At 53.4% G+C, this 13666-nt stretch overlaps 1 protein-coding gene across 3 annotated transcripts in view; it reads left to right on the top strand.

Moving 5' to 3' along the window:
* Nucleotides 1-734: 734 nt before the first annotated feature.
* The window catches only part of JDP2 (Jun dimerization protein 2), a 45161-nt gene continuing 32229 nt past the window's right edge, over nt 735-13666 (top strand). The window contains exons 1-2 of one of the 3 annotated variants that reach the window (XM_030831794.3): nt 735-885; nt 11220-11443. In XM_030831794.3, coding sequence (XP_030687654.1) covers nt 879-885; nt 11220-11443 — 231 coding nt within the window. In that variant the 5' untranslated portion in view covers nt 735-878. Of the gene's footprint in view, nt 886-1315; nt 1649-1744; nt 2054-11219; nt 11444-13666 lie in introns of those variants that run through there. The other 2 variants (XM_060295061.2, XM_030831795.3) reach the window with 2 other exon arrangements.

Consider the following 13666-nt stretch of genomic DNA (forward strand, 5'->3'; position numbering starts at 1 on the left):
CTGGAAAGGATTGCTCTAACCACGCACACTAATTATCCGTCCCTACACATAGACCAGTGTAGTTTTTCCAAAGTTCCAGACGAAGACGCATAAAGTAACATTGCCCCCATTCAGTGTTTTCTTCCATATAAACGTCCAAACCTCAGGCTCATGGGGAAACACTGTAAGGCGGTTTCACAGCACCCAGGTTTGATGTTTCTGCCGTAGTAGAGGTGTAGTTGGCCTTTCTGGGGCTGAGAGTCATGTTCTTCCACAAGACTGTCAAATTACTACTCATTTCCTACTGTACCTTCTCTTAGGACCTCACTTTCTTTTTATTTGCTAACTTCAATGCTTCACGGGAGAGAGCTGACAGTGAAGGTGAAAATGGTCAGTCGATGTCATTGGGACCTGCTCTGTCTTTCCCTCCATAAGACCAGTACTCTGATGCAGAAAGATTTCCCTGCACTGGGAATAAGAAAAGGAGCTCACTGTCCTCAAATTGAAGAGACCTGCTCACTGGGCTCTGCTCACTTGCTTCCATCGGTCTCAAGGCAAGGTTGTTTCTTTCTCTCTGAGCATCTGCACTCCAAGAAGGCATGAACTTTTTCTTTCACTTCCTTTCTTCTATGGGTGATGATCTGACATCACTCTGAGAAGGAGGCTGAAGGTCACTGAATATAAACACTGTCACTCCTCGCTGGCTGAGGCAGAAAGGCAGGGGGTTGGCTGAGCAACCAGGGGGTCTGGAGGAAGGAGATGCAAACCGGAATGCCAAGGTCTCAGGTGCCACACGTGTGCTTGAGGGCTTGGTGTCTCTGTGCCTTTACATACTGAAGGCACCGTGGAGGACGCATTTCCTCTGGAGTCACCCTTAACCATCTGCCACTCTTAGGAGGATGAAAGGTAGGAGTTCAGTTGGCAATGGAAGTTGTAAAGGGAAAGAAGGCCATTCGGGGTGGGCTGAGGGCGGCGGCTGCTCACACGGGTGTCCGCCCGCGCGTCCGTGAGCGGAAAGGAGAAGCCTGCTGGAGTGTGATAAAAAGCCCAGGGGTCAAACTGTGCAAGCCGTGGGGAAAGGGAAAGGGGTGGGGGGCTCAGGCTGCAGTCCAAGGAGGGCAGGTCTCTTGCAGTGAACCACCCCAGGGCTGAAGGGCGGCTGTGGTGGCCAGGTGGGCTAGTAGGCGGGGGTAGAGGCACCCAAACGCCTTGATCCTCTGCCCATCCTTCTGCCCAGAAAAACGAAACAGGCTTGCGAGATCACTTCCTCACTCAGTGCTTAAGTGTCCAAGGATGAAAATGTGTTGAAATCCTCTCTCTCTCTCTCTCTCTCTCGGTTTGGGAAAAAAGAGCTAAGGACTGAGGAAGATGGTTCAACACAGGCTACGTCTGCTTCCAGGGCCTTTTGACTTGTCCGGCCGCCACCTTCTCATTGCTTTCGGCCCGAGCTGTGTCTCGGGGTGGAAGCCGGGCGGCTGTGCGCTGGGGATGCTCTTACATAACCGCCCGCCGCGTCCTGCTTCCTCGCGCGCTCCTGCACCGCCGGCTGGGAGAGCCGAGGGCCGCGATGGAGTCAGGGCCGCTGCTGCGGGGCCGGGGCCGTCCCCGCGGGGAGCGGACCGCGAGGAGCCGCGGGAGGAGGGCGCGAAATGCGGCGGGGGAGGTGAAGGTCAGTGGGTGTGAAGCGCCGGATCCACACCCCCCTCCTCCCCTGTCCCCTCCTTCCCTTCCTCTCCGTCCCCCTCTGACGTCTGGAGCTGGCAGCTCGGCCGGTTCCGCATTCCCGACCCCTCCCCGCCGCCCAGGGGCCGCTATATAGCCGGGGCTGATGCAACCCGTCCCGCCGCCCGCCACAGCCTGCGGGAGGGACGCTCGGCGGCCGCGACGGGGGGGCGCTGGCGGCGGCGGACGCTGCAGCGGCGGCGGGGCTGGCGCCGCGGCGGCTCCCGGGCCGGGACGGGCCTGGGCACCGGGCGGAGCTCCGCGGCCGGGCGGCAGCGGCGCTGAGCGGGCACGGCGCCTGCAGCCGGGTCCCGGTCCCGGGGGCGCAGCCTCCGCCCTCGGCTTCTGCTCGGTGGGTACGAGGGCACGCGCTGGGGGCGCCGGGCCGGGCTGGGTGGGGCGCGCTGGCCGCGGGCACCTGGGACTGCCGCCCCCGCGCGGGCGGAGAGCGCCGGGCCCCGAAACCCGAGCCCCGCGGGGAGGCTCCCGCAGCTCCGGGACCTCGCGCTGCCCCGGAGGGGGACGCTGCAGTCCGGGCCCCTCCCGCCAAGGGTCCGAGAGCCGGTGGCTTCCCTTTGGTTCCCACCCTGGGACGGGAGGCTCCGTCCGCTCCCGGGGCAGCCGAGGCTCTCTCTCCGTCTCCCTCCCGTGCTCTCCTCCCCCGTCCGTTTGCAGGGAGGTGCTCTCCTTGCGCGGCGGGGAAGGCGGGTGAGTGGGGGAGAAAACTGCCCGGGGAGATGAGCCGCGGGGTGGAGATGGAGGGTGAAAGGCCAGGGAAGTGCAGGGTGCTGGTGGTGGAGGGATGACAGGGACCTGCTGGCAAGTCTTGCCCGCCCCAACCCCGTCGCAGGGAGGAAGCACGGCCCCCTGAGGACCTGGAGGAAGGCACTGAGAAGGGCTGGGGCTCTCCATACAATGCAGAGGGCTTCTCTCAGGGCCATTGCTCCGGGATTCCCCTTCTGGGAGGGGGTCTCGGGGTGGCTGGGTCCCCTTTGGTCTCCCCCAGCTCCCAAGCCAGGTTACATAAGGAGGCCAGCCGGCTCCTCTAGGTAACGAGCCCAGACGGCTGTCTTCTGCCCCCCCCCCCAACCAAAAGGAGCCTGAGCGGCTGTGGACCCCTGACCCTGCGGTTGCAGACCCGGTTTTGCCTGGGTCAGTGGTGGGGTAGGGGGGACAGGGAGGCCTCCGCACCTCTGCAGGGATGGATGGGCCATCCCTGCGGCTGGAGATGGGAGAGGCTGGTAAAAGAGGAGCTCAACTGACCCCTCGGGTCAGCTCCCGTAGCAAAATTGCCTGACCCTTGCACTGGGCCTCTCCCCCCCCACCTCCCCCCCATCCAGGGCATTGGGCTGTGGCTGACCACATGTGCTCAGGGCAGCTGGGCTCAGGTCTGCCTCTCTAAAAAGGGCTTGCAGACTGTGTGGGTGTGTGTTCCCAGGTTCAAATCTTCGTGGACTCCTCAGGGTCTTAGTTTGAGGAACTGTGAGAAACTGAAGCTTTGAACCATGCTTGGGTGCCTGCTTGTCCTTTAAGGCCTTGCAGTGAACTGTGTTCACATGTTATCTCCCTTCCCCCCAACCTCCCTTCCCTGAGGGTTTTTTAAAACACCTCCCACTGTTTTCATCTTTCCAGCCAATCTGGCTGCAGTTTGGATGGACGCCTTATCTTCCGTTGCAGGTTTCTAGGGGAGAGTTTAACTAGGTATCAGGTGTGAGCATGGCTCTGATTTTAGATAAACCTGACGACCAGGGAAGAGAAGCAAGATCTATTCTCGTGCCTCTGGCTGGTTAAGGTTTTGTCTTGTTTAAAACAGGGAGGACGGATTTCTCAAAGACTCTTCTGTTTCCCTTCTACTTTGGCTTCGGTTCAGAGTTGCAGGCAGCTCCAGAATTTTCCTGAAGAGCAGGGCGCTGTGAGATCTGAAGGGCAGCTGGAAGGCATGGATGTGGAGGCTTCTGACTTTTCTCCTGGGTGGGCTGCAGCCACCTCCAAGGAGATGTGTTGATAACTGGTAACAGTGTCCCCTAAGGAAGAATCTGGACAAGGATCTCTCCACTCACTCTCCACCTGGCTTTTGCAGCTACCACCTGTTTGCAGGATGTGTGGGCATCTTTTCCAACCTGCAGAAAACTCGGCAGAAGGCTGAGAAGGGCTAGGATCTCCAGGCCTTGTTTGTCATGGGGCTGCTGGTGTTGCGACTGTCCCTCGCACAAGTGTCTCTGTTTCCAGCTCTGTTCTGGAAGAAAGGGGCCAGTGCAGACTCTAGGTTGGCCTGCTCTGTATTCATTCAGCCCCAGCTCAACTTGAGCGATCAGAGCCAGGGCTGAGGGCAAGCTACATTCTTTTCTGCTTTTCTGCTGCAGGATGCAGTTTGCTTTTTTTCCATGTGAATGAATTATGTTAGAAACCGAAATGGGAGGAAGAGAAAAATAGAGTGAGTGTATATGGGTATGTGTGTGTGCATACCCTATATAGGCAGGGGGAGAGCAGCGGGCACATTATTTTTCCATTTTCCTTTAATTAAGGCTCTGTGGAGGTGTGTTTGAAAACAGAGGGTCTCCTATGCCTTTGAGGAGGGTGAGAACACTGTTTTGGCTGCGTCCTGGGCCATATGCAGTGTATGGTGGCCAATGAAACTGGGCCTGGCTCAATCTGTTGCTTGTCTTGGCAGTCGGTTCTGTGGCTTGTGTTACCAGCTCTGGAACTTACAGGCTGCCAAGCTCCGTGTGCCTGTGTGTGTGTGCACATACGTGTGTGCGCACGCTTGCTCTTGTGCGTGGGTGTATGGTTTGGCCTCCCAAAGCGCAGCGGAGACAAATGCGTTAGCGACCCCCGGTTGGAATTTTCAGCCTGTGTTTCTTCACACTAATCGCTGCGGGGGGCCCGGCCAGAGCCCACCATTCTGGGTTTTTTTCAGTCTGTTTTCTTGCTGCAGCCCTTGGGATTCCATTCGTGGAGCTCCATTTCCAAAGCTTTAACTGGCCAATGGCGTATTTTTTAAAAAGGGCCAAAGGATCGGTCACATTCTCTGTGTGTGTCTGTATTATGTATGAGGCTATGAACTCCTGGCACCAAGGAACAGAGATGGGGTGAGGTGGGAAGAGAGTCTAGAAGTCTGGCCTGCCGGCAGTTCTTTCCCAGCGTATTCTCGCTGCTCAGGATAAGGATCCTGGCAGAAATGACTTGCTGTGTTTTTATTGAGCACCTACATTAGGCAGGGGAGAACGCTGTGTTTACAGGCAGGGCTTGTCAAAAGCATTTCCCTGGGCTCCAGGGAAGAACATTTCTTGGGGAGAGGTTCCAGTTTCTTCTATGGCTGGGATGGCTATGCAGGGATCAGGCTGTGTCAGTGGCTTCTCCTGACACCCACCACATCGCATTCTCTTATGAAGATCTGAGGAGTGACTCCTTCTAAGCAGTGCAGGGTTACAGTGGATTGAAGGACACAGGAGATGCTGGCGCTCTGCTTCTGGAGGCGGGCGTGGAAAACCAGCCAGCTGGGAGTGCCCTGTTGCCAGTGATCTGTGCAGTTGTCTTCTGGCCTGTGAGATGGAGGAGGACTTGGGAGAAACTGAGGCAGAGGGCAGGTGCTGGGTCTCATTTCTGCACCTTTGTACCCAGCCCTGATCTGCCACCTGTTGTTTCTCTTCTGCAATAACTGCGTGGATGCAGGGTGGTCCTGCCTCCTTGAGATTTAGAGTTGGAAAGTGGGAGAGCAGAGAATTCTCTGGGCTGGATCTTCAGAGAATCCTCCAGGGATCCTCCTCATGGCCATAGGAACGGGAGACCGGTGTTAGATGGGAACTGGGAACTGTGCAGAAGGGACCTTGAGGGGTCATCAAGCACTAGTGTTGCTCCAGGAAGGAAGGCGCTTGAAGCTACACTGACTTCACACTCACCAAGTGCAGGTGCTGCTCCAGGTGCTTTCCAAGTATTAACGAATTTAATCTTCTTTTTAGCCTTACAGGGCAAATAATGTTATTAGTCCCATTTTGCAGCTGAGGAAAGTGAGGCACAGAGAGTCTCGGGAACTTGCCCAAGGTCACACAGCTAGTAGGGGCAGAGCTAGGATTCACACCCAGATGATCTGGCTCTGGAGTTTCCACTTTAACCTGCCTCACTCTCCTGCCTGCAGAGCTGAGCCAGCCATCGGAGATGGTCTTTTGCTGCTTGCCCTTTTCTCCATCTCGGAGCTTTCACCATCCTTTTGCTCCCTGCCTCCTGGATCTCCTTGTCTTTTGGAAGCTGGGTGACCTGCATCATTTCAGATTCCAGGAGAGAGGTCATCCCAGGTGATTCCTTAGCTCCAAGAACAGATTTGGTGTTTAATTCTCCAAGATTCATGATAGTTAGTACTATGCTCTGTGATGACTGGTCTGGCACCTTTCTGCCCTCTCTGCCCCCCGGCCCCTGCCATGGACTGCTGCCCTTCATATCTTTCTCCTGGGAATCTTCCCGGGTTCCAGCTCCCAAGACCTCCCACCCGTTGATTTCAGTTGCCAGTTACTTGCTCTTGACTTCCAACCCCACTAGTGCTCCTGGGGCCTGACCCTATGAACTCCCTTGCTCCTCGACCTGCCCTCACTCACCTCCACTTTCTTGTAGCAACAAACCTTGCAGCCTTAGGCTATCTGCACTCATTTGCACACCCATTCCTGCCTCCTGATGCCAGTCCAGGCCAGCTGTTTGCCTGGAGGGGAGCAAACCTTCTCAAAGAGACCCAGGGATTTTAGAGCCTTCCTTAAACTTTTCTTCCTATGGATGGACAGAAAGTTCATGATGCAGATCCTAACTTTCTCTTGATCTGTCTTTAAAAAAGAAAATCTATCTTTGCCATTCTAGATGAAGATGCCAATTAGTGGGCACTTTCTAATATGAGTAGCCCTTTACGATTTTGACACGGCAAAGCAGGACTATTGTTTATGTATAGATACTCCCATTAGAGAATATGCTAACATCTTAGATTTACATACAGTAAACAAGAGAAGAAAATAAGGTGGAAAAACTTAAGTTTTTAAGTTATCTCTTCATTCTTTTGGCTGAAATGACTTCATCTTAATATCTCCCAACAGGGCCCATTTTCTGGACTTGAAGTGTTTTGTGACTTTTTTTTCTACTTGTACAAGGCGGCATCCCAAATCGTGTGCCTACAAGTCCCTGAGGAAGTCAGGCTAGAGAGAGACAGATATCAGATTTTTTGTTTAGGTTCTTTTCCCTCGGATCCACCTGGTCCCTGTTTCTTTCAAGCTGCCTCTCAGGAAGCTGCATCAAACCACCCCGAATCTTAGACTCAGCAGCAGCTTAGGGTCCACTTGTGACTTCCAGAATGCTTTCTGTCTTATTCATGCCTTGCTTGTCAGTCTCATCGTTGATCTGTGCATTACCCAGTTTTTCTTCATTGGCTGTTTTCCAAGTTGTTCCTGGTCAATGTCCTGAATTGCCAATCTTTTTTTGAATTTATTATTTATATTTATTTATTTTGAGGTACGCGGGCCTCTCACTGTTGTGGCCTCTCCCGTTGCGGAGCACAGGCTCCGGACGCGCAGGCTCAGCGGCCATGGCTCACGGGCCCAGCCGCTCCGCGGCATGTGGGATCTTCCTGGACCGGGACACAAACCCGCGGTGGACTCTCAACCACTGCGCCACCAGGGAAGCCCTAAATTAATTTTTATACGGCAGGTTCTTATTAGTACCTATTTTATACATATTAGTGTATATATGTCAATCCCAATCTCCCAAATCATCCCACCACCACCCCCCTCCCTGCTTTCCCCCCTTGGTGTCCATTCGTTTGTTCTCTACATCTGTGTCTCTCTTTCTGCCTTGCAGACCGGTTCACCTGTACCATTTTTCTAGATTCCACATATATGCGTTAATATACGAAATTTTTCTGTTTCTGACTTTCTTCACTCTGTGTGACAGTCTCTAGGTCCATCCACGTCTCTACAAATGATCCAGTTTCATTCCTTTTTATGGCTGAGTAATATTCCATTGTATATATATACCGCATCTTCTTTATCCATTCGTCTGTTGTGGGCATTTAGGTTGCTTGCATGACCTGGCTATGGTAATAGTGCTGCAGTGAACATTGGGGTGCCAAAGTCTTTTTGGATTCTAGGCCTGTCTTTTGAAGCACAGGCACTATTTGCCGATATGGGTCTTCTGCCAGTGTATAGTGTCTGCTCTTTATTTATGCATCTCAGTTACTAATGGACACATGGAGGGTGTTTATCTTCCTTATGTTGTGTGTACCTCTCTTTCTCCCACTAAATTGCTTCTGTATGGAACAACCAGTGTGGGAGATGATTTCACATCTTGTCATCTTTCCTCTGTCTTCCTTGAAGTGGGTAAATTCCTCCTGGCTGTTATTGGTTCCCTGCCACCCGCCCCCCCCCCCCCGCCTTTTATAGATTCCTAAATCACATCAAATTGTTTTATTTTTCAAAGCACCCAAGTTGCCTTTCAGCCTTGGCTCATCAGTCAGCTCCTTCCAGTTAATGGGGATCCAGTTATGAAAGGCAGCTGCTTTAGCTCCTCCATCTTCGGCCCTCCACCCCCGGAGCCCTTTAGGATGACTTCTCGCTGGTGAATGTCAGCTGTTGTGGTTGTCTCCTAGGAATGGCATGTGTTAAGGACTTTGTGGTTTGTATCTGAGCAGTTAGGGGCACCCTTGAGAGGAAAGGCAGGAGAGGGGATTTTTTGCTTCTGCAGAGGAAAACCTGGTGCCTAATTCCCTGGGTGAGGCTCGTCAGTGGGACAGGTTCACAGGGGAGCAGGAATGGTAAGAATTCATGGGGCTGCAGCTCCCAGTGGGTTCTTGCTCTGGCAGGGGGGTTCTCACAGGAGCAGAGAATTCATTATATTTTGGGATCATTTGTTAGTGTCTCATTTATACCTTCTGTTTGAAAATAAACAGAAGCTGCAAGCCGAGCCTATCATTCCTGGAACAGAGTGGGGTCTGGCTTCCATCTCCTGAGATGACTCTGGCAGGGAAACATACAGAAGCCTCTGGAGGATTTTTCTTGGGGTCTACCGTGGGAACGAATAATCTGGAGGTGGATAACAAGCATATAAACTTCCAGAGACACATCCTTACCCTACTCACTGAATTTTGCTCCGCCATGAATTTATCATTCGCTTCTTCCTTCATTCATTCATTTGTCAAGTGTTTGTTGATTATCCTTTCTGCGCCGGAAACGTGCATGCCTCACCCCTTGAAATCACCCCTCCACTCGCTAAGTGGCCACATGGCACATTTTGCCACACATGGACGGGTCCTTACAGTATCGGGAGGTTCTGGGGCTTCTGACCGAGGAGGGGATTTTGCACTATATTTTTGCTTTGCTCCATACCTGAGGTGTGATGCCTCTCTCCCCTGGTAGGGCTTTGTGTCCAGATGAAACACCAGGCATAGGACATTTTCAAGCTTCCCATCTCCTGTCCATTTTGACTAGCTCAGTTAAACATCCTTCCTGGGGTTGCCGACTCCTTGTAGCATCAGTTCAGGTCTAGAAGGGGGAGTTTTGTAGGTTTTTTTCCCCTCTTCTGAGGAAAAGGTATGAGTTTCCTTTGTCAGTTTGGCTCAGGTAGCCTGAAATCGCCCCCCTCCGCTCCCCACCCCCACCCCCCACCGCCTGCCAAACATCCACACGGCTGGGTCCAGGCATCATTTCGCCACAGCGGAGTGAGTCCTTACACTGGCCCCTTTCTTATTCTCCCTGGAGGAGTTCCAGGGAGACAAGTAGCTCATCCACCATGCCCCAGAGCAGCCTCCTGGCGTGGCAGCCTGCAGCCCTCTCTGCATTGCAGGCCTGGCTCCAGAGGGTGGAGGGAGTGACTTTCTCACTGAAAGTGGTCTGACGGACATCACATCTTCTCTGTCTTGCCAAATGCACCCCTTTCTATGGGAAGAGAGAGTGAAGATAGAAAGATAGGTCAAAGCTTCTCCCCCAGGATTTCCAAGACAGATGAAGTTTTAATTTTATAGCCCTGTGCAGCGAGGCGGGAAGGGGGAGAAATGATTTTTTTTTTTTTTTTAATTTTTGACTGCGTTGGTCTTCGTTGCCGCACGCGGGCTTTCTCTAGTTGCGGCGAGCGGGGGCTACTCTTCATTGCTGTGCGCGTGCTTCTCACTGTGGTGGCTTCTCTTGTTGTGGAGCACAGGCTCTAGGCTCACGGGCTTCAGTAGTTGCATCACGTGAACTCAATAGTTGTGGCACACGGGCTTAGTAGTTGTGGGTCACGGGCTCTAGAGCACAAACTCAGTAGCTGTGGCGCACGGGCTTAGCTGCTCCGCGGCATGTGGGATCTTCCCGGACCAGGGCTCGAACTCGTGTCTCCTGCATTGGCAGGTGGATTCTTAACCACTGCGCCACCAGGGAAGCCCGAGAAATGATTTTTTTTTTCCTTAGGGTTAGAATCCAGAGGCAGTTTTGTACTGAAATGCTACTTACAAGGCTGTTTAGAAGCCAGCACTGTGCACAACTGACCTCTAGTGTTCTCAGTGCCGCTTGGCTCCTAGTAGGTGGTTGACAATTGGATGGACGGATGGATGGATGGATAGGTAGGAGCCCTGTAAGTGGCCAGAAAGTCTGGCTTTATTAGCAGACAAGCTTTCTTCCCTGCCATCTGTGCCTTGAAGGGATAGTTTCTTACCCATGAGCTTCCCCCAGTGAAAAGAAGGAAAAAGAATTCCCTTAGTGTTGACCTGTCTACTTTATGTCTTTCTTTCATGCCTGAATCTGCCTTCCTTTGCAAACCTTCTGGGTCTGGTGGAGCTAGAATATGTGTTTGCTTTGAAAGTGAAGAGCCCGTGGAGGACTTTTCTCGTACTGGGCTCCACTGGGGAAGCACACGCTAATTAATTCCATCTCCCGAGCCGCAGTCTCTTCCTCATAGATGCCAGATGCACACACTCACACACACATTCCCTGTTAACTTAGATCTGCTTCATCTCGTATTCAGGGTGTCTTAACAAGTATGCGGAATGGGATGTGTGATTTGAGGGGAAGCACCATGACAGCCCCAAAATAGCTCCCTCTTAAACAGGTGCAAAGGTGCTTGATGCCTCCATTCTGATCCATTCTCTTCGCAGGCAGCGTGTTGCAGTCTAAATCCAGCTCCTCCAGTTTTAACTGTGTACAGTCTGGAGCGAGTTCTTTTTTCTAAGCCTTGGCTTCTTCCTCCGTGTCATGGTCTCTGACCCAGTCTTACGGGACTGATGGAAGGATTACCGCAGTGCCCAGCCCATGGCAAATGCTGAATCAGTGTGGCCTGTGATTGGGTTAAGCATTGCCTAAGTGCCAACAATAACCTTGGTGTGAATTAACTGACCAAGTTTCCCTCAATAACAGAATGGACTTAAGGGCAGGAAGAGCACCTTAAGGTGGGGAAGGGGTTTAGGGGGACATTGGTGAAAGAAAGGGTGGGGTCCTGGTGAGACACAGGGACTTAAACCCCTCATGGAACCTTTCACCCGGCTGACAGTGCCTGTCCTGCTCTTCTCCTGTCCACTCCAGGCTGGACTGCCGCTCCTCCTGCTATGATGCCTGGGCAGATCCCAGACCCTTCCATGACTGCGGGCTCTCTGCCAGGGCTCGGCCCCCTAACCGGACTCCCCAGCTCGGCTCTGACTGCAGAGGAGCTGAAATACGCCGACATCCGCAACATTGGGGCCATGATTGCCCCTTTGCACTTCCTGGAGGTGAAACTGGGCAAGAGGCCCCAACCCGTGAAGAGTGAGGTGAGCGAGCCTTGTTCCCCCAGGGCAGGATCCTGGGGGGAGGGTAGGACGCCTGGATTAGTGTACTAGGTCTAGCCCTAAACTCACCGTGTGACCTAAGCCTTGCCGTTTAACATGGGGTCTGAGGACCAGTAGCATCCATGTCAGTAACATCCTGAGGTTGTTAGACGTGCAGGATCTCAGGCCCCACCCCAGACTGTCGGAATCCGAATCTGCGGTTTAACAAGCTCCCCTGGGGTACTCAGGGCCGTGTTAGCGTTTGAGAGGCACTGGGCTAGGGCAGGATGCCCAACCTGTCTCTGGTTCTTTGAGGGGCAAGGGAAGAGTGATTAATAATAAAAGTATTGAGTAATAACATTTGGCCATGTCTCTGGGGTGCTGGGGGTGGGGTCAGGGGAGATAATGGGAATGTGCACATGCTTTGAAAAGTATATAAGGCAATGCCAATATTGGGTTAGCTTTAACAATTATTATCATTAGTCACATCATTGTCTCTATTGCTCTTGGCCCCAGGCTGGAGCTGAAAGCAGGAACTTGGAGGAGGGGTGGTGTGGGCTACCTTCCCAAGCGGCTGCCAGAGCTGGACTTGGCCTCAGTTGCCCGGCACCATCTGCCTTAGCTGGTGTTTGCAGAGGACCCACACGTGGAGCACGCCCTCCCCGGGTCCCTTGGAGCTGCAGTGCTCGTGAGCCGTACTTGTAGAAGAGTAGCTTTTCCCTGGGGCCCGGGGAGAAGCAGAAGTCCCCAGCGTGGGTGAGCATCAGTGCTGGGCACGCCCCCGGTCACTTCCCCAGGGCTGGTGATTTGTCCAAAGGCCTGCCCCAGTGAGGTCCCCAGCAGGGCCATTTCTTCAGAGGCCAGACAGAGTAGCTGCCCGCCCGGAAGGGAGAAGGAGCCGGTGGTGGGAGCTGGAGAGCTGGAGAGGCGGCTGGGCCAGAGGCCTGGGGGGAGGCAGCCAAACGCAGGTGCTGGGCCGCCCTGCGGGGAGGGGGCATGCACAGACAGAGGTGCGCCCGGCTGGGGGCTCATCCTGTAGGATGGAGCTCACAGGGCTGGACGTCCCAGAAAGGGGGACTCTTAGTGGAGAAAGGTGTCTGGGTACCGGCAGGGGGGAGTTGGGTATTTTAATGCCATTCCTGCTCTGCCCTCCCTCTCCCCATAAGTACCATAAAAATTGCACAGAAGGGCTGCTGGGGAGCTCGGCCGGGGTGGCACACTGGCTGTTGGCGGGCCGGATGTGGCTCTCAGGTGTGTTTTGTTTGGCCTGCGCAGTGTTTTAAAAGAAGCTGGAACCAACATTTCACTTGAAAATTTGGATTTTAATCTTTGATTACAAAGCGGGAAGATGTGGCCACACCGTGCCCTCTTCTGGCTCGGCCAGGAGCGGGGGACCCGCTTCACTTCTTTGCTCTCTCCAGCCTCCCACAGGCCCGGCGCCTCCCTGTTCCTCTCGATTTTGCTTACGCTGTCAGTTTTGCTTTTGTTGCCGCCGGCTGCCTTCGTTTACCTTGGGCCGCGTGGCCCCTACTGTAGACATTTATGCTGGAGACACCTGGATTAGGTGCCCTGTAGATGCCCACTAAAGACGGTTGATTACAAGATGAGAGTTGACGGGTAATTATATTCTTCTGAATTGATTTTGTCAATGAGCGTGCTGTGGATAGCACTTCCTGGCTTAGTTAGTGCTCTGTGTTCTTTGTGGAGAGCCCTTATCTTTGGTCTTGTGCTATTTTGCCTTCCCAGGCCCAGAACTTGAAAGCATTCATTTCTGGGTCATTCCATAGTATTTAAAACTAGTAGCTGAGCAGGGGCACTGAGGCTGTGGGGTTGATGAGGGGCGGGTGCTTTGGTCTCTGAGATCTGCCTGGAGGCAGGGGCTGAGTTACCACCTCCCCACTCCGCAAAAGGCACCGGAGGAGCTTTCTTTCTTTCTTTCTTCCTTTCTTCCTTCCTTTCTTTCTTTTTTTTTGAAAAGGCCTTTATTTGGATTGGGTATTTTTACATTACACAGCCTCCCCCAAATTGGTGACATATGCCCTGTACCTGACAGTGACGTGCCGTCCTCCCAAACACACACCATCCAGGCTGTGAAAATAACAAGCCATTTTTAGGGCATATTTGCATGTCCCCTCCCTCGCTGTCAGACTGCAGCGTAGTGGGTGCTGGCGTCGAGTAAGGTCAGCCCTGCACTGGGAACCGACCTCCGATGTTCTGGGTCAGACC

The sequence above is a fragment of the Globicephala melas genome, chromosome 2 (assembly GCF_963455315.2).
Source record: "Globicephala melas chromosome 2, mGloMel1.2, whole genome shotgun sequence".
NCBI classification, from domain to species: domain Eukaryota; kingdom Metazoa; phylum Chordata; class Mammalia; order Artiodactyla; family Delphinidae; genus Globicephala; species Globicephala melas.